This window comes from Pristiophorus japonicus, chromosome 1, assembly GCF_044704955.1.
Source record: "Pristiophorus japonicus isolate sPriJap1 chromosome 1, sPriJap1.hap1, whole genome shotgun sequence".
Lineage (NCBI taxonomy): Eukaryota > Metazoa > Chordata > Chondrichthyes > Pristiophoridae > Pristiophorus > Pristiophorus japonicus.
Genome location: NC_091977.1, coordinates 407,726,149 through 407,750,973, shown reverse-complemented (window position 1 = coordinate 407,750,973; position 24,825 = coordinate 407,726,149). Strand labels below are relative to the sequence as shown.

The window sequence follows — 24,825 nt, the reverse complement described above, 5'->3', positions numbered from 1 at the left end:
AGCACATGGCACTGGTAGCAATCCTGAGATTACTACTTTTGAGGTCCTACTTTTTAATTTAACTCCCAGCTCCCTAAATTCGTCTCGTAGGACCTCATCCTGTTTTTTACCTATGTCGTTGGTACCTATCTGTATCATGACAACTGGCTGTTCACCCTCTCTTTTTAGAATGTCCTGCACCCGCTCCGAGACATCCTTGACCCTTGCACCAGGGAGGCAACATACCATCCTGGAGTCTCGGTTGCGGCCACAGAAACGTCTATTCCCCTTACAATTGAATCCCCTATCACTTGCTCTCCCACTCTTTTTCCTGCCCTCCTGTGCAGCAGACCTGCCCACGGTGCCATGGACTTGGCTGCTGCTGCCCTCCCCTGATGAGTCATCCTCCTCAACAGTACCCTAAGCAGTGTATCTGTTTTGCAGGGGGATGACCACAGGGGACCCCTGCACTACCTTCCTTGCACTGCTCTTCCTGTTGGTCTTCCATTCCCTATCTGGCTGTGTACCCTTTTCCTGTGCTAAGACCAACTCGCTAAACATGCTATTCACGTCATTCTCAGCATTGTGGATGCTCCAGAGTGAATCCACCTGCCGCTCCAATGCCGCAATGTGGTCTGCTAGGATCTGCAGGCAGATACACTTCCCGCACATGTAGTTGTCAGGGACACCAGAAGCGTCCCTGACTTCCCATATAGTACAGGAGGAGCATAACACGTGTCTGAGCTCTCCTGCCATGACTTAACCTTTAGATAAACTTAATTTGACAACAACAGTGCTGAAGGTTACTTGCTGATAAAGAAAAGAAAAAGAAAAACTATTTAACCAATCACTTGCCCCTTGGCTGTGACGTCACCTTTCGATTTCTTTCTACTTTTTTGCCTCCCCACTGCAGCTGCACTGGCTGGGCCTTTATGGGCCTCAACGCTCTGCTGCCGGAATTCCTGACTCCCCGAGCTCCTGGTCTCACTGGCCTTTATAGGCCTCGCGACGATATGCCGCTTGGACTCCCGCCTCTCCGACTCCAGAGTACTTAAGGAAGTGGCCCTAGAAATAGTGGATGCATTGGTGATCATTTTCCAACAGTCTATCGACTCTGGATCAGTTCCTCTGGACTGGAGGGTAGCTAATGTAACACCACTTTTTTTTAAAAAGGAGGGAGAGAGAAAGCGGATAATTATAGACCAGTTAGCCTGACATCAGTAGTGGGGAAAATGTTGGAATCAATCATTAAGGATGACATAGCAGAGCATTTGGAAAGCAGTGACAGGATTGGACCAAGTCAGCATGGATTTGTGAAAGGGAAATCATAATTGACAAGTCTTCTGGCATTTTTTGAGAATGTAACTAGTAGAGTGGACAAGGGCGAACCAGTGGATGTGGTGTATTTGGACTTTCAAAAGGCTTTTGACAAGGTCCCACACAAGAGATTGGTGTGCAAAATCAAAGCACATGGTATTGAGGGTAATGTACTGACGTGGATAGAGAACTGGTTGGCAGACAGGAAGCAGAGAGTCGGGATAAACGGGTCCTTTTCAGAATGGCAGGCAGTGACTAGTGGAGTGCAGCAGGGCTCAGTGCTGGTACCCCAGCTCTTTTTATATTATACATTAATGATTTAGATGAAGGAATTGAGTGTAATATCTCCAAGTTTGCAGATGACACTAAACTGGGTGGCGCTGTGAGCGGTGAGGAGGAAGCCAAGAGGCTGCAGGGTGACTTGGACAGGTTAGGTGAGTGGTCAAATACATGGCAAATGCAGTATAATGTGGATAGATGTGAGGTTATCCACTTTGGGGGCAAAAACACGAAGGCAGAATATTATCTGAATGGCGGCAGATTAGGAAAAGGGGAGGTGCAGCAAGACCTGGGAGTCATGGTTCATCAGTCATTGAAAGTTGGCATGTAGGTACAGCAGGCGGTGAAGAAGGCAAATGGTATGTTGGCCTTCACAGCTAGGAGATTTGAGTAAAGGAGCAGGGAAGTCTTATTGCAGTTGTACAGGGCCTTGGTGAGGCCTCACCTGGAATATTGTGTTCAGTTTTGGTCTCCTAATCTGAGGAAGGATGTTCTTGCTATTGAGGGAGTGCAGCGAAGGTTCACCAGACTGATTCCAGGGATGGCTGGACTGACACATGAGGAGAGACTGGATTGACTGGGCCTGTATTCACTGGAATTTAGAAGAATGAGAGGGGATCTCATAGCAACGTATAAGATTCTGACGGGACAGGACAGGTTAGATGCGGGACGAATGTTCCCGATGTTGGGGATGTCCAGAACCAGGGGACATAAGGGTCAAGCCATTTAGGACTGAGATAAGGAGAAACTTCTTCACTCAGTTGTTAACCTGTGGAATTCCCTGCCGCAGAGAGTTGTTGATGCCAGTTCATAGGATATATTCAAGAGGGTGTTAGATGTGGCCCTTACGGCTAAAGGGATCAAGGGGTATGGAGATAAAGCAGGAAGGGAGTACTGAAGGAATGATCAGCCATAATCTTATTGAATGGTGGTGCAGGCTCGAAGGGCCGAATGGCCTACTCCTGCACCTATTTTCTATGTTTCTATTCACTTTAAAATGTTTTTTCCTTTCTGTGCAGATAAAATCATGACTTGGATGTTGGAGTCTGTATTTCCTTTTAATTACCATTCATTTTCCTCCCATTATTCCCCTCCCAAAGGTGGTGACTCAAGCTGGAGTATGAATTCTGGCTGTCCTCCTATGACTGGCAGATTTACCACAATCTCTCTCTACTATTTTCAACCTCTGAAGGGAGTGAGTCATACTGGGGCATAGTTCCACTGACCTTTGATTGCCATCCAGTATCTTGCCTAAGTGGTGATGGTTCATGTAGGAGCTTCGTGAACATTGGCTATTCAACCATCAGGCAGCACAATAGCTAGGCCTGCTCCTGTCTTTGCCTGAAGTTCACACATGATCTTGCTTGCACAATAGCTAGATAGTGATCAGAATTGGTAACTCTGGTTGATTTTCCTCTTGTGTACCGGCGCTCTAAGGCCGATGGTGTTCTAGTGCATCCACGTCTTGAGTATCCGCTAGCAATGCAGACCCGGGCTGGATCCTGGAATCTTTTAAGCAGCATAGAGGTTGAGAGTTCAAATCTCTCTGGCAAATTGTAGTACTGAATTTAATAAAATGGTAATTTGTGGCCTGACACCATGAAAGTTGATGGATTATCATTATACCCCAATAGGTTCACTCATGCCATTAAATGCTCTCTGAAATGGTCTAACAAACCACTCAATTTCAAAGAAAAAAAAACACATGATAACTCTGCTATAATTTTTTCAGGGTGACTAAGGATGACCAATAAATGTTTCCTTGTCAGTGTCATCCAAATCCCAGCAACAAAATTTTAAAAGGTGTCTTTGTGGCTGAGTTCCATTTGAGCAGAGAAGTTACCTTTGTGGAGCATAGAATGTACTCTGGGTGAAGGGCTTCAATATCCATTACCAATGGTGGCTCAGGAGCAAAAGACAAGGCTGAAGCCCTTACAACCATCTTCAACCATCTCGGCCTCCTCCTGAGGTCCCCACTATTACAGAAACCAGTCTTTAGCCAATTCGATTTACTCCATGTGATACCAAGGAATGGCTGAACGCACTGGATACAACAAAGGCATTGGGCCCCGATAACATCCCAGCTGTGCTGAAGACTTGTCTAACCACCACCCCATGACATTCAACAGCATTGCCATCGGCGAATCCCCCACCACCAACCTCCAGGGCTCACAATTGACCAGAAATTTAACTGGGCCAGCCACATAAATACTGTAGCTACAAGAGCAAGTCAGAGGCTGGGTATTCTGCAGCAAGTGACTCCCCTCCTGACCAATGTTCTCTCATTTATTATGTTGCCAGACATTCAAAATACTGCGCATACGCGGTGTTGACATTGTAACAATGTGCAGCTCCAACATCACTCAAGAAGCTCAACACCATTCAGGACAAAGTAGCCCGCTTGATTGGCAACCTATCGACCACCTGAAGCATTCCCTCCCTCCACAACTGGCCCTTCATGGCTGCAGCGTGTACCATCCATATGATGCACTGCAGCCATTCGTCCAGGCTTCTCCCAAGCCCGCGACCTCGACCTCCCAGAAGGAGAGGGGCAGCAGACACATGGGAACACCACCACCTGCAAGTTCTCCTCCAAATCACAGGACCATCCTGACTTGGAAATGTATCTCCATTCCTTTGTCGCTGGGCCAAAATTCTGGAACTCCCTAACAGCACTGGGCATATCTTCACCACAAGATCTGCAATGGTTCAAGAAAGCAGGCCACCACCACCTTTTCGAAGGCAATTAGAAATGGGCAATAAATGCTGGCCTTGCCAGCGACACCCATATGCTGTGATTGAATAATAAAGTATTTTTCATGTGTGGACGTAGTCAATGAATGGTAGTATTTGATTGACGGACCTGATTTGTCACTTGCCCCATCTCTTCCAGGAAGGGTCACTCTACAGCAATTAGCAGAAACCCTGGCTGTGTTCTCTTTCTTGCCCTCTACCCCTCAGCAATTGTTGCTACAGCTAAACATAGCATCTGATGACCACACTTGTTGACAGCAAACTCATCAGAGAGCAGGGGCTGAAACTGGGTCTTTCCTAGTCTGTATAGTGTGGCACCTGATCGTAATGTTCATTTGAGTCATCGGAGATTGCTCTTTGGAATTTTATGTCAAATAAGGCTAACTCCAGGATTGTGGGCTTTATTCTAAGAACATAAGAAATAGGAGCAGGCCCCTTGAGCCTGCTCCGTCATTCAATAAGATCATTGCTGATCTCCCTCCACTCCACTTTCTGGCACTATTCCTATATCCCTTGATTCCCTTAATATCCAAAAATCCATGGATCTCTGTCTTAAATATACTCAACGTCTCAGCCGCCACAGCCCTCCGGGGTTGGGAATGCCAAGATTCACCACCTTCTGAGTGAAGAAATTTCTCCTCATCGCTGTCCTAAATGCCAACCCCTTGTTCTGAGATTGTGACACCTGGTTCTAGATTCCCCAGCCAGGGGAAACAACCTCCCTGCATCTACCCTGTCGAGCCCTGTAAGAATTTTGTATGTTTCAATGAGATTGCCTCTAATTCTTCTAAACTCCAGGGGCTATGGGCCTAGTCTACTTAACAATCCTTCATATTTATCTTAATGTAGAAAGCAATTCAGTTTTGTAACACCATTCTTCTGTCAATTGCTAAAAATATCTTTAAATGTTTTATATTGAATGTAATCTCAACAGGTTTTCCCAAACCTAGTTGACTTTCCTGGTTGCCTTTGAATATATTTATCTGTGAAGTATTAATGTAACCTGACTTGCATCAGAGTGGGTCAGAACAGAAATATTAAACCCCTTTCAATTATTTTGACCATATTACAACTTTGGCTGCATTTGTGTAGGCATTAAATCTGTTGGCATGCTGCTATCAATGGTTGAGCCTCTCTGAAAGTTGAAAAAGCACCCATTGATTGTGGGTTGAGATAAACTCATACAGTATGCAGACATTTTTGAAGAGCCTAGAACCTTTAACTGGGCATTTAAAATAGTGGCTGGCTTTTGTCGATTGTTGGACTACAGCATGAAACGGGAGAACTTGACACAACCTCAGGACGCCTCAAAGCACTTTACAACCAACAAAATACTTTTGAAGTGCAACCACTCTTGTATTGTAGGAAAAAGCACAAGCCAATTTGTGCAGACACAGAATCCTCCAAGTTTGCAGATGACACTAAGCTGGGTGGCGGTGTGAGCTGTGAGGAGGATGCTAAGAAGCTGCAGGGTGACTTGGACAGGTTAGGTGAATGGGCAAATGCATGGCAGATGCAATATAACGTGGATAAATGTGAGGTTATCCACTTTGGTGTCAAAAACAGGAAGACAAAATCTTATCTGAATGGTAACAGATTAGGAAAAGGGGAGGCACAACGAGACCTGGGTGTCATGGTACATCAGTCATTGAAGTTTAGCATGCAGGTACATCAGGCAGTGAAAAAGGCAAATAGCATGTTGGCCTTCATAGCTAGAGGATTTGAGTATAGGAGTAGGGAGGTCTTACTGCAGTTGTACAGCGCCTTGATGAGGCCACACCTGGAATATTGTGTTCAGTTTTGGTCTCCTAATCTGAGGAAGGACGTTCTCACTATTGAGGGAGTACAGCGAAGGTTCACTAGATTGATTCCCGGGATGGCAGGACTAGCATATGAGGAGAGATTGTATCCACTGGAGTTTAGAAGAATGAGAGGTGATCTCATAGAAACATATAAAATTCTGATGGGATTGGACAGGTTAGAGGCAGGAAGAATGTTCCAGTTGCTGGGGAGTTCCAGAACCAGGGGTCACAGTCTAAGAATAAGGGGTAAACCATTTAGGACCGAGATGAGGAGAAACTTCTTCACTAAGAGTGGTCAACCTGTGGAATTCTCTACCGCAGTAAGTTGTTGAGGCCAGTTCGTTAGATATATTCAAAAGGGAGTTAGATATGGCCCTTACGGCTAAAGGGATCAAGGGGTATGAAGAGAAAGCAGGAAAAGGGTACTGAAGTTGAATGATCAGCCATGATCTTATTGAATGGCAGTGCAGGCTCGAAGGGCCGAATGGCCTGCTCCTGCACCTAATTTCTATGTTTCAAACATCAATGAGATAAATGACTAGATAATCAGTGTTAATGTTAGTTAATAATGTTGGTTGAGGGATAAATGTTGGCCAGGACACCAGGAGAATTCTGCTGCTCCATTGGGATCTTGTACGCTAATCTGAGTGGGCAGATGGGATCTCTGTTTGTTCTCAACCAAAAGGTGGCTCCTCTGACAGTACAGCACTCCCTCAGTACTGAACTGGAGGGTCAGCCTAGATTATGTGCTCAAGCCTCTGGAGTTGGATTTGAACCCATGACCTTTTGACTCAAGGCAAGAGTGATGCCACTGAGCCAAGGCTGACAAGCCCACATTGAAGCAGTAAAATTCCTTTCCCATTTTTGGTTTATAAAGGAAGCAATCTTTCAGATAAGGCGTTAAACTGAGACCTCACCTGTGTGTTCAGATGGGTGTAAAAGATGCTGTGGCACTTGTGCAAAGAAGCACAACATTCACCCTTAACCAACGCACCCAAAGCAGATTGACTAGTCATTAGTCTTATTGCTGCTTGTCAACCTTGCTTTGTGGGGAAAAAAAGCTGCTGCAATTGCCCTCAATACAGTGATTGCACTTCAAAAGTAATTCAATGGCTGTGAAGTGTGTTGGCACGGCCTAAGAACATGAAAGACATTCTATAAATAACACCATTCCTTACTCTCAGATTTTTACCCCTCTTTTTATTTGCTAATCTATCTCGCCCCCTTTCTCGTTCCTTCCCCACTATCGTCCCTCGCCCATTCTGTCTCCCCCGCCCTATCTTTCCCTTTATCGCCCCCCTCCTCTTTTCCCCCCCCCCCCCAATCTCTCTCCCTTCCTCTCCTCATTTCTCCCCCCCCCCCCCCCAAATCTCCCTTCCTCTCCTCGTCTTTCCCCCCGCCCCCCTTACTCGGTCCTCCTCGCCCCCCCCCCCCCCTTGCTCGTCCATCTCCCCCTCCCCCCCCCCCCCCTTCAGCGCAGGGATGCAAGTGGAGGCTGAAGCACTGGTTTTGGGATTTACAGCATAGAAACAGGCCATTTGGCCCAACTGGTCTATGCCAATGTTTCTGTTCCATATGAGCTTCCTCCCACCTGACTATGTAATTCTATCAGCATATCTTTCTGTTCCTTTCTTCCTCATTTATTTAGCTTTCCCTTAAAGGCATCTATGCAGATAGAGAGTTGAAGTGCAGATCAGCCATGATCTAATTGAATGGTGGAGCAGGCTCGAGGGGGCTGAATGGCCTACTCTTATTCCTATGTTCCATCACTACCTGCAGAGAAGGGGCGTTGGAAGAGCGGGGGAAATGATTGTAGTGAGCCACCCAGTATTGAGAGGAGCACATTGATCTTTGGCATGACCTGTTTACACTGGGACCAGTGCAGATTAGGGGGATTGTTAGTTGTTTTGGTTTCCGACAGTTATTTTTGGCCTGAGATGGGGGAAGTACACCCTGCATGATGATTGACTTGGTTGGGATTATTACCCTTTCTGGATAGTGGGTAGGGTGCTTTGCTTAGGGGAGGGGCAGGTTGGGCAGTTTGCATCAAGTCTCAGGATCAGGCTGCTTGATATTTCCCCCATTCTCGGCAGAGGATGAATATTACTAATCTTGATTGGGATACGTCCCATGTACTTCAGCCATATGTTTGTTGTGCACAGGACTACACACTGCCACAGAAGGTTGCCACTTCTTGCAACTAGACTTGTGCTAGCCTACCTGTGGAATGTGGGCTATCTTAGCAAGCACTGAGCTTGTCCTTTGGGACTGTAAGACAATTTGTGGCCATATTGGTTCCTGGATGTATCCAGAATGATTGGTTGTGGGAGTATCTATCAGCGGGTGCAGTTCAGGCCTCAGCCGTGGAGGGAGAGATTTCAATCAGACTCTACTTTGAACCTGACAGAATTGAGGGAAGTGGTAAGAATGACTTGAGCTTTTGAGAAATAATTGGCTTCCTTTCCTTAAAATGCGAGACCGTAAAATCTGATGACACGGAATCCTTGGAGCCATGTTTAGTGTTTCGGTTACTTTACTATTTCTATCCAGTGTGTATGGGGGTGACCGACAAATTCCTTCCTCCTTTTCTGCCCTTTAACAGGAGCTGTGGACCAACAACATCCTGAAAATATAGTGATGTATCTTTTTGCATGTAGTGTGAAAACCCATGTAAATGGTTCATTTGTGAAGTTGGGCCTGGAATTTGTGGTGGGAGTAACAGCACTACCCCTTTCAAACTGACAGAACTTCAGGGTTTAGTGCATGCGCATCCTAAAGCGGAAATCCAGAAGTTGCTCCGATACTGACTGTGCTGTGCCTGTCGCCCCCCCCCCCACCAAAAAAAATCAGGGAAATCAGTGAAACTGACAAACTGGGCTTTTCCATGGTAATATTGCTGTTAAATACCCCATGAAAAGTTGGATTAGGTGTAACTAGGGTTTTAACAACGTATTGGCTGCTAAACAAATGAATTTAAATTTTGTGGAGTGTCAAAGTTTTCTGTTATAATGCAAATTAAAATTTTTAAGACACTTTTTATCCAAAAAAAACATTTTAAGTTTGTTCATATTTATTTCAGGTTTACTCTAACATTTTGCTTTAAAAGTCAGAATAAAAGGAACTTCACTTCCTGGTTCTCTTTCTGAGAGAATTTTGCATTGTGATTGGCTGCTTAGGCTGTGATTGATTGTTGTCATCACAGCAGATGGAATTCCCGCTAAATTGCACTGATCTCAACTGCACGCCGAAAAGGCCCAACTTCTTGCCACAGAAATCACAAGACCTTTTGTGGGAAGCTTTCTTTGGGGCCAGTGGCGAACGCCTTTTCTTCGCTGCTGACCACACATTGGCCCCTAATGTGTTTTGGTTTCATTTCCCACCTTTTTATTAAATCAGTCAAAAACTATGCATGGCTTCTATAGATAAGTGAAGAGAAAAAGATTAGTGAAGACAAACGTAGGTCCCTTGCAGTCAAAATCAGGTGAATTTATAATGGGGAACAAAGAAATGGCAGACCAATTGAACAAATATTGGTTCTGTCTTCACGAAGGAAGACCCACATAACCTTCCAGAAACACTAGGGGACAGAAGGTCTAGTGAGAAGGAGGAACTGAAGGAAATCCTTTATTCAGGAAATTGTGTTGGGGAAATTGATGGGGTTGAAGGCCGATAAATCCCCAGGGCCTGATAGTCTGCATCCCAGAGTATTTGAGGAAGTGGCCCTAGAAATAATGGATGCATCGGTGATCATTTTCCAACAGTCTATCGAATCTGGATCAGTTCCTATGGACTGGAGTGTAGCTAATGTAACCCCACTTTTTAAAAAAAGGAGGGAAAGAGAAAACGGGTAATTATAGACCGGTTAGCCTGACATCAGTAGTGGGGAAAATGTTCAATCAATTATTAAAGATGAAATAGCAGCGCATTTGGAAAGCAGTGACCGGATTGGTATGAAAAGGAAATCATGCATGACAAATCTTCTGGAATTTTTTGAGGATGTAACTAGTAGAGTGGACAGGGGAGAACCAGTGGATGTAGTGTATTTGGACTTTCAAAAGGCTTTTGATAAGGCCCCACACAAGAGATTGACGTGCAAAATTAAAGCACATGGTATTGAGGGTAATGTATTGACGTGGCTAGAGAAGTGGTTGGCAGACAGAAAGTAGAGTCGGGATAAACGTGTCCTCTTCAGAATGGCAGGTAGTGACTAGTGGGATGCCGCAGGGCTCAGTGCTGGGACCCCAGCTATTTACAATATACATCAATGATTTAGATGAAGGAATTGAGTGTAATATCTCCAGTTTGCAGATGACGCTAAGCTGGATGGCAGTGTGAGCTGCAAGGAGGATGCTAAGAGGCTGCAGGGTGACTTGGACAGGCGCTAAAATATGACGGAGAGGCGCTGTTGGCGCGGATACATGACCTCATCTCTCTCACCTGGAGGGAGGAGAACATGCCGGGAGATCTCAGAGATGCAGTGATTGTGACCATTTTTAAAAAGGGGGACAACTCCGACTGCGGCAACTACAGAGGAATCTCCCTGCTTTCAGGCACTGGGAAAGTTGTCGCTCGAGTTCTCCTTAATCGTCTTCTCCCGGTGGCCGAGGAGCCCCTCCCGGAATCATAATGCGGATTTCGTCCCCTACGGGGCACAGCAGACGTGATCTTTGCAGCATGCCAGTTGCAGGAAAAATGCAGGGAGCACCGCCAGCCCTTATACATGGCCTTTTTTGATCTTACAAAGGCCTTTTGACACTGTCAACCGTGAGGGTCTATGGAGCGTCCTCCTCCGTTTCGGATGCCCCCAAAAGTTTGTCAACACATAGAAATTAGGTGCAGGAGCAGGCCATTCGGCCCTTCGAGCCTGCACCGCCATTCAATAAAATCATGGTTGATCATTCAACCTCAGTACCCGTTTCCTGCTTTCTCTCCATACCTCTTGATCCCTTTGGCCGTAAGGGAATAGGTTCTGGTTTTCTCCCACATGTTTTCTTAGGCTGCACACTGGTTGAGTCAAGAGGCCAGGTGAGCTACTTGGCCTCCAACAATGTCACGTGCACAGGCCATCAGGTGTGCAAGAATAGCATAAGATGCATACTATTTTCCCTTCTGTTTTACCCCCACTCACCACTAGTGTCATTTCCCACCCTGTGCTTGAAATGCCTGGCCTCAGCTCTGTGATTATAGTTGAGACTCGAAACGGCTAGAGACTCTTTTTTTTTCTCTCTCTCTCTCCATCTCTGTTTCCCCCCCCCCCCCCCCACGTGTGGTGCAATATGATGATGCAACATCCTGTTCCAGTAATTGAAGGCAATTCAATTTTTGTTTTGATTTTTAAATATTTGTATTATGCATTAATGTAATAAGTTAAAATATTAAGCCTGGTTTTGATTATGCATGGGACTATGGTTTATGTCTGGATTTCCGCATAATGTGAATTCCTAATATTGACTATGTTGGGGGCAGGACCTAAGAAGTAGCATTTCTCTAGGGGAGAGGAAATCTGAGTCACTGTTGGTTTGTCTTTGAATACCTGTCAGCAGCTGAGTTAAAACAGGTTGCCCACTCCCTTGGTAAGGATGAGAGGATTTTAGAAGACAGGAAAATAAAAAGGAAATTTGGTTGGGAACTAATTGGGTCTGAACATCCTTAAAGCACTTCATTAGCAAAGAACCATGCTATATTTTTAGTAGATTAGAACAGAAAGGTATATTCCCATGTGTTTGAGGTAGATTCTTCTAGACACTTGAGATTTGCCCTTTGTGTTGGTAAAGCTGCTCAATCTGCTTCTGCTTCTGTTTTTTTTAATTTTTGTAACTTTCATAGCACCCATGTCTATTTCTTCAATTGTTTTCAAAGCAGTGTACGTTTTATTGCGTATTTATGCCATAAGTAAGAGAGAGAAAACGATAATGCTATTAATGAATTTGATATGAAAGGCTTGTATATTGAAATTTATATTGTTGCCATAAAATAAGACAACATTTGTGACCGCATACTACTGAACTGCAAATTTGTACTCGTACTTCCACTGCAAAACCCATGAAAATGGTCAGATTCAAGTGGTATTGATTCTGATAACACCTGGAGCTGCCATTACAATATGCGCTTGAAATTTAGGATGGAAGTCCATCAGCCTGAAGGATTCATACCACTAAATAGGTGGACTCATTTCTAGATACACTGTACCACTTTACATGGGTCTAAGCGACGTGTTGTTGCGATGCCAATTTATGATAGTACGTCACAAATTTGGTCTAGTTTTTTGTTTATGCTTATATGAATTTGTTGCAAAATTGATGTGTAACAGCGTTAATCAGTTTACTCTTTCCAACTTTGCCGCCTTCCCTCCCCTCATTAACCTGTTTTTGATGTGCCAGATACAAAAGAATATTTAAAAGCTGATTTGTGTAGTAACAGAGCTGTTTCTCCAGCATTGCCATGATGAAAAAGTCAAACCTTGGGTAGAGTCAATCTCAACTATGGAAAATTATACAAAATTAAATTTTACACTTTTAGATATTTTCAAATTACCATTCAATTCTGGCATCAGTAACTTGTTGAAAAGAATAAAACAATTTTTTAAGTTGGACTAAAAATCATTCTAGTTCTTGGTTTTATATAATTAAATCTACTATCCTAATGGACAATTTTTCACCATGCCTGAATTATTGCTGAAACGGGAACTTGCTGAGGTTCTGTTTTGGCTGTCATGTCACTTTGGTTCTGATTTGGGGAAAGGGAAATATTTCTAACATGATATTTGAATTAATGACGCATCATATTAAATGCTTTGCATCCTAACTGAAAATCTGAACTTTATTAAGATGCACTTAAACTTTTATTACCTTTAATTTATGCACCTGTCATGTTGCAAATCCCTGTGCTAACTAACCAAACATTTCAAGCTATTCCCAAGGTTTTATAACTGGACCTTAAATGAAAATGAGCAATTCTCTACACATCCTGTAGGGAGTGTTGTCCTTGTGCTATCTGTTGTTACTGTATGCAGGCAAGGCTGTACTTTAAGTGTGAATTCTGTATTCTGCTTTTGTAAAATGTAGTCAAAGTTGTACCTAAAGTTAAAATACATGAGATGAGCATATGTAGGGATGCTTTAAATTACGTGTACCATGATATGTTTCATATAATGAGTATACCAAAGCAAGAAAAATACATCTCGTCTCAAGTGGAACACATGTTGCATGTACTTCTGCAGTCCTGTTCCTCTCAGCAGGAGGAGAAAGGACTTGAACCTTGATACGAGATCTTTATCTTGCAGACAAAATAATTTTATTTTGCAAAGTGTTTTTTTTAAAACCTTTGACTTCATGTTTTTAATACATTATGCAGTTTTGTGACCTCAAGAATGATTTTGCTCTGTTTGATCCTAAGCCTGTGATATAAAATTGTCATAATGTTTAAACCCCTTCGGCTGCCTAAGACCCATTCTATGGAATTTCCTACCTGCACCCCTCATCGCCTCCAGCTCCCACTCCTCTAAGACCCATCTCTTTCTCCTCCTTTGCCTTGGTGTGCGTTTTTTCTGATTAGTATGAAGCACCTTGGGACACTTTTCTACATTAAAGGTGCTGTATTAAATACAAGTTATTGTATGTGCATTCGGAACTGTTGCTGTGTATACTTGAGTCAGCATAGAGAATATAAGTGAAGTTAGACTCCAATTATAATTTTTTAAAATTCTTCCAGATGAAAAGGTTGGAGAACCAATATGGAATATTATATGTATTCACAATGATCAAGAAACAGTATCATCAGCAGTGAATTGATTGACAATCGGGAGTGGGGTGGGGGGTGGGGGGGGTGGGGGGGGATGAAGCAGCAAATACCAAAAGGAATGCTGTAGGGTTCTATGATGCACTTGTTGCACTTCGAATAAAGATAATACAGACCATGCTTTTAATAAAAACAGCTTTAGTATGTAAAATATAGATTAAAAACAACTAGAGCATAAGGAAATACAGTGCAACCTGAATTATTTGCGTTCCCAATATCCTCAAAATTGTGCAGGTACTTAAAGACCATTACAGTGAAAGCTTTTGTTTAAGCACTGTCTTCCTGCCAGCAGGATCAGTTGATGCAGTCGCAGCTGACCAGTTGGCTGTACTACATAACAGCTTCTCCTGGTAGCAAACTGAAACTCCAACCACTAAACCTGTCACATACCTGAGAGAGACTTCTTAAAATGCTCCCTCAATACCAACTATGGGCCTCCAGTTATCTGGTTGGCAAGCTCCACCATGCTGATTGCAGTGGCATCTGATTTTAAAAGCAGTTTAGAGCCTGCCTGTTTAAACACAATCCTGTGATGGGGCACCCATTTAAAAGGATAAGCTCGTTTGATTTTAAAGTTTACAGCTTGGCTACATTGTGTGATTTGCTGAAGGTGAGTATATGGTTTCTTTAGCACTCATCTTGGTCTCTGAGAGACTGATTGTTTTGGGGGGAACATTTTAGGCTGGCTTTAGGTTTGTGGCGAATCTGGTAACTGGAGTTGCAGATGGATGTGTAAGGGAGCTGTGAGCCACAGATCAGCTGATTCAGTACCTGTTGACAGAACAAATTGAGAAATACTTCTGAAGAAAACTTGAGAAGTGAGGAGAGCAAGCAGCATTGTATAATAATTTGAGGACCCTTGATTACCTGCAAATTTATCAGCAACCTAATAATTCCCCCTCTTATATTTCTTTCATTGTCACTGTGTCATTGGAACAGGAGTTGGCCATTGAGCCCCAGGGGCCTGTTTGGCCATTCAATTAGATCATGGCTGATGTGTCTCTTAACTCCATTTACTCGCCTTGGTTCCATATCCCTTAATACTCTTGCCGAACAAAAACCTTAAATCTCAGTTTGAGATTTTCAATGGATCTAGCTGCAACAGGTTTTTGAGAGTTCCACAGTTATACTACCCTTTGTGTGAAGAAATGCTTCCTGATACCATCCCTGAATGGCCTATCTCTATTTTTAAGGTTGTACTCCCTTGTTCTGGACTCCTGCCCCGAGGAAATATTTTCTCTCTGCCTTATCAAATCCTCTAATCATCTTAAACACCACAATTAGATCACCCTTTAATCTTCCATAAAGGAAATACAAGCCTAGTCTATGCAACCTTTTTGCCCCGGTATCGTTCTGGTTCAGCTGCGCTGCACCCATTCCAAGGACACGAAGGTGCAGTGAACAGAACTGAATGCAGTACTCCAGATGTGGTCTAACCAGAGATTTATACAACTGTAGCAGAACTTCCAGCCCCCTTGAGATGAAGGCTAACATACCATTAACCTTATAAATTATTTTTTTTCTACTTGTCCACTAATTTTTGGCAGTCCTGCTCATCCACAGTTCCTAGCTTCTCATCATTTAAAAAATACTCCCATTGATCTTGGGTCCAAAGTGGATGACCTTGCACTTCCCACATTGAACTCATCTGCCAGAGTTTTGCCCACTCACTTCATCTATCAGTGTCCCTTTCCAACTTTCTGCCCCCATCTACATTATTTGCTGTACCACCCAACTTAGTGTCGTCAGCAAAAATGGATATATGTCACTTTATTTCTTCTTCCTAAGTCGTTTATAAATATAGTGAAAAGCTGAGGACCCAGTACAGAGCCTGGGTGACCCCACTCATCATGCCATTTGTGTGTTAGCTCTTTATGTTTGAACGCAAATTTGTCACCTCATTTAGCTAAAATGCTTCTCAAGATTTTAACTAAATTTTGAGACTTTCAGTTACAAGATGGTGGGTTTTATGAGTGTGCATATTTAAAGGAGCAGTATGTCTTCTCAACTTTATAAAACTTTTAGATTTTCACACAATACTGGGTCTTGTCCTATCTCTGGGTTCCCTTTTTTAATAGGCCTGGAACTATTACATTATTCACACGGTCCAATCTATACCTAAGCACTGACTTGTTTTGTTAGCATTATCTGATTCTCTTTGATGGGTAAGCTGGAAACTATACCTTCACTAACTTGTGCTCTAAAGTGGTATTTTAAGGCTTATGAAATAAGTATTAGTCTTTTCGACAGGGAATTGTATAGAAAACAATTGGTGTTAACATAAATATTAGACAAGCCAAAATTAATCTAGAAAGGTTGTAGAACGTAGCCGAAAACAATTTTCCTTTGTCAGATGATAATTAGCAAACAAGGATCAATGCAGGGTAACTCGTGCAAAAATTATAGATGATAACAAGGCCATGGGAGATGAGTTGAACAAGTACTTTGTATCTTTTTAAACTGAGGGTTGGATCTTCCCCTTGTATAGTAGATAAAATTAAAACTCACAGGTTGCTTACACATCTCAAGTGAAATGGTACAGGCTAAATTAATGGGGCTCAAGATGGATAAAACACTAGGGCCAGATTTAATTTATCCTGGCTTACGGAAGGAAATAGATGCGGTTGTTAGTGATGCCCCAGTAAATGTTTTCAGTAGTTTAGAGAATGGGGAAATTTCACACAATTGGAGTAAGGCGCTTACAGCACCCATGTTTAAAAAAGGATTGAAATTACAACCTGGTAACTGTACCAATGAGTTTAGCCTTAGTAGTGAGGAGTTTAATGGAGAGCTTCATTAGGGATGCTCTGAAAGATCACAGAGCAATCTGGCTTGATAGAGGACAATCAACAAAGAAGAGTGAAGAGTTGGATGTTGGGAAGTTTTATTTTTCTAAGGATAAATAACGTGTGGCAGTAAGGATTGACGTCTTGCAGTCTTCAAGGAGATGTTAATACATTTTTAGAAAACTAGAAGATCACAACAGAAAGGTAGATTTTGGATAACCAATAGTTTGGGGCCTTTTGGACCTTGCCTGATTGTCTTGTGACACGTTTCCTGAATTGGCTTACTGGTCTTTTACATCTCCCGTTTTTTTTTGGGGGGGGGGGCGGGAGGAGAGAGGAGAGAGGAGAGAGGAGAGAGGAGAGAGGAGAGAGGAGAGAGGAGAGAGGAGAGAGGAGAGAGGAGAGAGGAGAGAGGAGAGAGGAGAGAGGAGAGAGGAGAGAGGAGAGAGGAGAGAGGAGAGAGGAGAGAGGAGAGAGGAGGGCGGTGTAGAAAGAAAGTGTAGGCACGTTGGGTATGAATACAGTAAGCGATCTAATAAGCTTTTTCTTGCCTTGACTGCATAACATACCCAATTGACGGAAGGATGTACAATCCTATCAGTATGAAAGGAGAGGGGAAGGACCTAACATTCAATGACAGGAAATAAGTTTCAACTAAATTTATGACCATAACTGAGAACTTTACATGTAAATGGATTGATGCTATGGGCTTTTTTTATATGATCACATCTAACTGTTCTTGCCTGCAAACAATATTTCCCCAACTTTTGTAGAGAATTTGCCAACAGGGAAGTTCAGTCAAGTAGAAATTCCTATATTTTTTAGTTTTTGTGTGGACTCTTCACATTTGAGGATTATTTGCCATTCAGTTGTAATGGATTGTTGCATATAAATAAGTTACTCAATTTATTTGAGTTTAAAAATTCTCACCTGTTGACCTCAAGTGACTTGGGTCAATGTGTGAAACGGGAAGTTTATCAGGCTGGCACATGTCTGATGTGAATCTTCTGCTGATTTTCTGCAGAATGGAAGCTGCATACGTCAAACTGGTAATTTAACATTGTCCTGTGCTTGACCTGAATCTGGAAAGCTCTGCATAAAACCTGGGAAGATGTTCAGTTTGGGTTATTTTTCCTATAAACAAAGTAATCTTTAGAAGGCCTGTGTTAGAAATTGAATGCAGGATAGAACAGCCATTGCCCCATACAGTGATCTTGTAATGCAGTCACAATCTGGCTTCTAATGCCTAATAACTGCAAGTTCTTTTGTACTTTACACATTATTGTCAGTTGTGAGCATTACACAAAGCTTTTGTCATAGCCTGGTTTAATAATTTTACCTGAATTGTGTTATGGCAATTGAAATGTTTGGTGTTAAAGTTGAACTTGAAACTTGTAAAATGCTCACAAACAGACAAAAAATTAAAGCAGTTGATTACATAATATAACTGACTTTTAAGTTGACAGTTGTGGCACTCTATTCAGTAACTTCTGAATGTTTCCATAGTTTGGTGTAAGGGCTACTGATGCTTTCTCTCTCCTGACTGTGTGTACTATTTTAATGCTCGCAAAGTAGGTCTCAATTGCTTTTATTGGAAAGAAGATTCCAGTACATTATCAAAAGGCATTTTTGAAGATGGGTGGGTGTGTTTGTGTATTGTGATTGAACAAAGGTTGTATGTTTTTTTAGAACTTAAACTTTTTATACTCTGAAGTAACTGTTGGGTTCAAGTCAAAAGTAGAAATTGGGCAAGGATTTAGGTTTCCATGAGAGTCCTTGTCTGCAGAGTTGCTGAATAGGTTTCCTTATGATAGAAACTGAGGCCTATGAAAGTATGAGTAATAGGAGGAGGGGTTGGGGGTGTTGAAGAGAATGCAGCTGTATAAATTCCAGAAGCAGGCCAGCACATTTAGCATGCAAGTGTAATTTCTAGTCTAAGCAGCATCCATGTATCCAATTTAGTTTTGAGGTAGATTATATATAATTAATGTTTTTGATTAATTGCAGTATAGCATTGTCAAAGAGGCAGCCATGCATACGTACAACAGCCAGAGACCTCTAGCTTACTGTTGTGACCTTTGCCCTTTTGTATCCTGTGATACTCGGCCTGTCTTTATACTGCAGTTTAGTCATGATAGATAAGTTGCCCCCAATCACATAAGCTGTGCCACGAAAGAGGAACAGATAAATTATTTTTGGCTGAAGTCAGTGCTTGGAGAGAGCAAAAAAAGGGAATATGGTAGTGAGTGTAACGGAAGTCTGTTTGTTTGAGTGGGTGCCCTATGGCATTATGGGGGCAACCAGCAATCTAATGACCCATCAAAGAGACGCTCAAGCCTCTTGAAACCTTTTTAGTACAAAACAATGAAGGAAGTGACCGGATTTGTTAATCAGTTACTGCACGAACTAGGAAGAAAAATGAGCGTTAATGGTGATCAGTTGCAGCTATTTTTTTTTCTGTGCCTCAGCATGTAGCCATTGGGTTCCACCCCTTGGTCCTCTAGTAATTTAGTCTCTGCCTTAGAATCAAATGTAATTGCCTGGAGATCACTTGATGCAGAGCTGTCGCTAGGATTTTGGTAGTGAAATCAACTCCACCTTCACCCTTTCCTCTATCCACTTTCTATGTATTATACGGAAATAGTAAAATATGCTGTGATTAGATTGCTGACTTGGTATTTTTTTTAAAAGCTAAAATGAGACTGTGTTTAGTTGTTTCCTTTAAACCCTTCTTTTCAGACGGGAGGCCTTGCGGAACTGTATATTTTCTAGATTTGTACATTTTTCTATGTGAAAACATTCCTTCCCTCCAGTGCAAGTGATTAAGGATCATTGCACTTTAATAAAAAAAATAGGTCAGTAGGGGCAGATGGCTCTGAAGCTGCTTTGCTTCATGCTGTGTAATTGTACTTGTGAATGTCATAGCTGACCAGGATGCTCTGAAATGGTGTTGAGCAATGTACAGTGTCAAATTGAGAGATGATGCTGCCCTTTGTTCAAACTAGTGGTAAAGTAGTCATAGTTGACACATACCCTGGTTTCCTATTCTTGCTGATAAAGGGAAAAAATAACTGTAGGTGGATTGGATGGAGAGAAAACACCTAGCTCTTGCTCAAGAAATGACGTCCATTTCAGGTTTGTTGAAGTGGAGCCACAAGTACTAACTTGGTCCTGATGAGATTTAGAATCTAGCTGTAAAACAAAAATAAAAGGTAATTAGATCTCTCCTTGTATTGTACTGTGGGGACAGTTGTGATAGTTTTGACTTTATGGAGGTTAGGGTACACTAGTAAGTGGTCATCCTGCTGTTTAGCTTTGTAGACATGGTAAAGAAGTAGTGAAAGAGTAATCTGCCAGAGACTCCAGCTGGAATACGCTTGCACTTAGTCACAAATGGAGCTTGTTACATCACTGGTAATCTGTTTGCCTCGGGGTGAGTGATGAACCCTGTGGCTGTGCTTCCTTTGTCAGGATCATTTTGAAAATGTGGCCTGGAATCTGTAAATCCATTGTAGTAACTACTTATTCATTTCTGGCATCTGGATGGAAAGGCAAAAATGCTGATATTTGTACACTTGTTCGACAGTAACTTTAAAGCTATATCAAATATTATACAACTCTGAAATGTTTACATTTGAAATATCAGTTGAATCTAACTGCAGTGTTAGCAGCAGTTAAGTTTGGACAAATGCATATCCAGTTATAAATAATCTTAAGGATATACTTGGATCAACACTTTTGTATAATTAGCATAAAGGTTAGAATTTCATTTTCAGGTGTGGGATATGCATTTACCCAGATTCTGATACTTCAATTTTTTAATGCACGCTAGTTCTGTAAACACATATTTTCTGTAGATAACATAGTCCTGTAGACTGTAGTTGAATTTTGTTTATCATCTATAATTCTGCTTGCATATCTGATTATGTTGCACTTGGGGATGATGGGGTTAAGGACGCAATGGAAGAGGTTGGAGCATATTCTAAGCTTTACAGTAGCAGATGGAGTTCTCTGCTGTATTCATACAGCTGCCTGCCTGGTGTGGTGGCAGCTGCTGTGGCTGCAGTTTGTGTTCTTTTGTTCTTTTGCAACCAAGAATGTTGAACTGAGGAGTGTAATGGAGAATGAATTAATGGGTCAGGTTAGTGTTTGCACTAGTTATACTGTGTAGGATACTCTTGGTACAAACTGTAAGCAAAAGAATGAGAATGTGTTTTACTGAATTTTAAAATTAACTTTTTCAACTTCCGAGAAAGCTTAGCACCTCTGTCAGTCCAGATAGAGGGAAGTGACATCTTAATGTGGCCTTATTGATTGTCTTTGTGTGTGTCACATTCATTCCATTTGTCCCCAATTTTATTTTTATTTTCATTTTCTCCCTAGGACTTCTATCCAGACTTTGCCTGACACTGAATTGTCCAAAAGAATTAAGGAAATGTGGAGTGACATGCAGGAGATTAGTCATAGGATTTAAGGCTTTGAGAACGTGCACCTCGAAGGGAAGCGGGTGAGGTGAAGCACAGAATAGTTCACTTTTTGTGCCACTAGGGGAGCTGTGAGCACAAGGAAGATGACAGATCCTGGTATGCTGAGTTTGTTTGGTGATGATGGGAACATTTTCAGTGAAGGGCTTGAAGGTCTTGGAGAATGTGGTTTTTCAGAGAATCCAGTGACTGCACTTGGACAACAATTACCCATGGATCAAGGATTTGGCTCCATGCAATCTCCCCTTCATCATCCCCCACCCACTCAGACTCAAACTAAGCTGACCCATTATGATCATTTTGGTCCGTTTGAACAGCAGAAAATGCATCTTGTAGATCAGCCTAACCGAATGATTGGTAATGCTCCTGGGAATGGCATGGCATCGCCTCACTCGCAGTACCACAATCCCTCAGTTCCATCAGTCCCTCACAGTGGCGCTCAGATGGGAGTATACCCTACTATGCAGAATGAAAGGTGTGGGCAGCAATTTGTAGAAAGCAGCACCATGTGGGGACCACGTGCTGTCCAGGTGCCAGAACAGACCCGACCTGCCTTCCAGCAACAGCAGCAACCACAGCCACCTCCTCAGGGGCAAGGGCATGCTCAGCATATGCAACAGATGGGGAATTACCTGACGCGTAGTGATTATTCATTGCAACAGCACAACCAGCCTCAGCAGCAGAGGGTGAACCAATTCACTCAGGGTCAAGAGGCCCTCAGTCAGGGAAATCCTTTCATGGGAACTTCAGGACCAGGCCATTTATCTCACATGCCCCAGCAAACTCCCAACATGGGCCCTTCCTTACGTCATGCTCCAACCCAGCAGTACCATCCCCATCCTCCTCCCCCCAATTCTCTCCATGGAGACTCCATTGCTCACAGTCCGAGATTCTCCCCTAATCCTTCTCAGCAAGTCAGTAGCAGGCAACAAAACTTAAACTTCACTTCACGTAGCCAGGCAGTACCTTCACAATCTGTAAGTAGCTCAGGGCAGTATTCACAATATCCTTATGGTAACATTAATCAGGGATTAGTTAACAGTAATACAGGGATCAATCAAAACCTAGGCCTTAATAATAACCCATCTGTGAACCAGTCAATACCCCGCTATCCAAATACTGTGGGATTCCCAGCTGGCACTAGCCAAGCACTAATGCACCAGCAGCCTATACATCCAGGTGGTCCACTTAACCAAATTAATGCACAAACTATGCACCCCACACAGTCTCAGGGAACTTATGCTTCTCCACCTCCAATGTCACCTATGAAAGCTATGAGTAACCCAGCAGGCACCCCTCCACCGCAAGTTAGGCCTGGCAGTGCTGGAATGCAGCTCGAGGTTGGAAACTATTCAAACATGCCCCTGCCTCAACAGCCACATCAGACCCCGGGTACCATAGGACTTGGACAGAGGACCATGGGTCCTAGAAGCATGCAGACACAACAATACATGAGCTCTTCTGTGCCAAGGGATATTGGCAGCCTTCCAAGACCAGTCGGCGCACTGGGTCCCAGTGGAAATCATGCAGATCAGGTGATGCAGGAACGCCTAATGTCAGGCCAGCAGCACCCAAATCAGCCTTTTCAGCCTCAATTGCCAACTTGTCCATCTGTGAAACAGCATCCAACAGTGCATCATCAAACTTCTCCTACACCTCATCAGCATCAGCCATGGGTACAGTCACAACATTCATCACCTAAGGCCACATCGCAACAAGTGCCTGCCCAACATCAGGTAAGTGTATCTGAATTATGGCAGAGTTTAATTGCAGCTTGAGCATGCAAAATGTGCTCCATTGCAGCATGTTAACGGCTGTTAAAGTATGGATAGTTACTAAATATGCGTTGTGTTGATTAGCATGAAAATGATTGAATTAAATAATGCAATTTCCAACTCCTATGTTGCTTGAGATTTTATTTTTTAAACAACACATGTACATGCAGCTCGGCATTATTGTATTGAAGAAAATCTACAAATTAATATATGAAATGGAGAACACTATTTCAGCATGCAAATCCCAGGGTAGATTATTTTTACACATTTGCTATTCTGGATTAAATGCTCCAATCGTAGAACAGGTGAGGACAGAATAACTGCTTGAAACAGTGTTCAACTATACAGTTGTTCTATGGTTATATTTATGCCATCAATATTGCTTGTCATTTTTGTGCTATGAAGTAAAGTGAACTGTTTCATATTCAAAATTGAAGTCATCTGCATAATTGCTGCTGCTTTTTATGACTTGCCCTTGACTCCTTCTCCATTCTGCAAATTCCAGCTTTCTCTTCTGCCCTCCATCAAGCTGGACCCTTAGCCATCCATTTCTGCAGTATCTCTCCATCTTGGCAGGAAACCTGCCATTTGTTCCCTCAATTCCCTTCCTGTCCCAGCTCCTGACTACACTTCATCTCCTCTGCCTCATGTTTGCTGATGCCAACTAATCTTTCTTAAGCACTGCTTATTTCCTTCAAAATGTTATCTCCCCTCAAGAAATCGACCCCATCTCCAACCTTCCCTTTCTTTCTAAACACTTAAGTGCATTGATGCATCATGACACTGGTCCCATGACTGCTTGTTCGAGGGTCTTCAGTCTGGCTTCTGTGTCGTCCACATTACTGAGACTGCAGTAGTCATAATCACAAAAGACATTCTATGTGAATATGGCTCTGTCTTTCCTCACCTTCTTTGACTTGCCTTATCCATTCAACAACATTCCATCTCTGTCTTCTGCAATCTACTGCAACTCATTCGGCTCATACCTGGTGCAGTGCAGGAATTATGTTGCTTCTGAAGGTATCCCTTTGGGTCCATCCTTGATCCCTTCCTCTTCACCATCTGCATAGTATTTGCTGGTGATACCATGGAGTCAGGTTGTACAAGTATGCTTTCAGGACCTGACCCGACCCTACCCCTCTCTCTCTCTCTCTCTCTCTCTCTCTCTCTCTCTCTCTCTCTCTCTCTCTCTCCCATTAATCCAAAAATTATTGCCATGCTCTCCAAAGGTCTGTCTGCCAAAATCTCCTCCAGCCTAATGTTAGTAAAACATGATCCTTTTCAGCATCCATATGCTTCTAGGTTTGATTCCTATAAATATGCCAGCTGCCATCTCGGGCTGAGTAAGGAGATGTAGAATCTCTGTGTGCTGCTTGACCATGAGCTGACCTTCCTCTGCTGTATCCACTCTATTCCCAAGGTGCTTTCTTCCAACCCGGCAGCATTGCCTGCCTCAGCTCCTACCACTATACTGCTACCAGGTCGGTGATTGGAGCGTGGGCAGGTGCAGCAGGAGCGGCAAGGTCGGGGTGAAGGAGCGGCGAGAGATTGTAGAGGGACGTGATCGGGGCCCAGGAGAGGCGTGAGTTCGGGGTCATGGGCACAGGGGCAGCACGGGCCAGTGCACACTAGGTTCATGCAGCAGAGTTGGTCTCCAGTCGTCTTGGGTAATCCTTGCCACTGGACCAAAACCTAGTTCTTGTCAAGCCCATGTGGTGGCTGGTGTGCAATGGCCACCACACGTTTTTTTTAAAATCCATGCACAGGCATCTTCCACCCTTCAGGATATAGTTCAGGATCTGGAATATTGGGTCCTTCATTGAAACACCTGTGAACTCATCCCTTTTTGGTG

The 24,825-nt window shown here is 43.0% G+C and overlaps 1 protein-coding gene across 2 annotated transcripts in view; it reads left to right on the top strand.

The window, feature by feature from the left end:
* The window catches only part of chd7 (chromodomain helicase DNA binding protein 7), a 346,350-nt gene that overhangs the window by 14,318 nt on the left and 307,207 nt on the right, over positions 1-24,825 (top strand). For both annotated transcript variants that reach the window (XM_070891933.1, XM_070891925.1), the window contains exon 2: positions 21,098-22,934. In XM_070891933.1, the coding sequence (XP_070748034.1) occupies positions 21,285-22,934 (1,650 nt within the window). In that variant the 5' untranslated portion in view covers positions 21,098-21,284. The remainder of the gene's footprint in view (positions 1-21,097; positions 22,935-24,825) is intronic.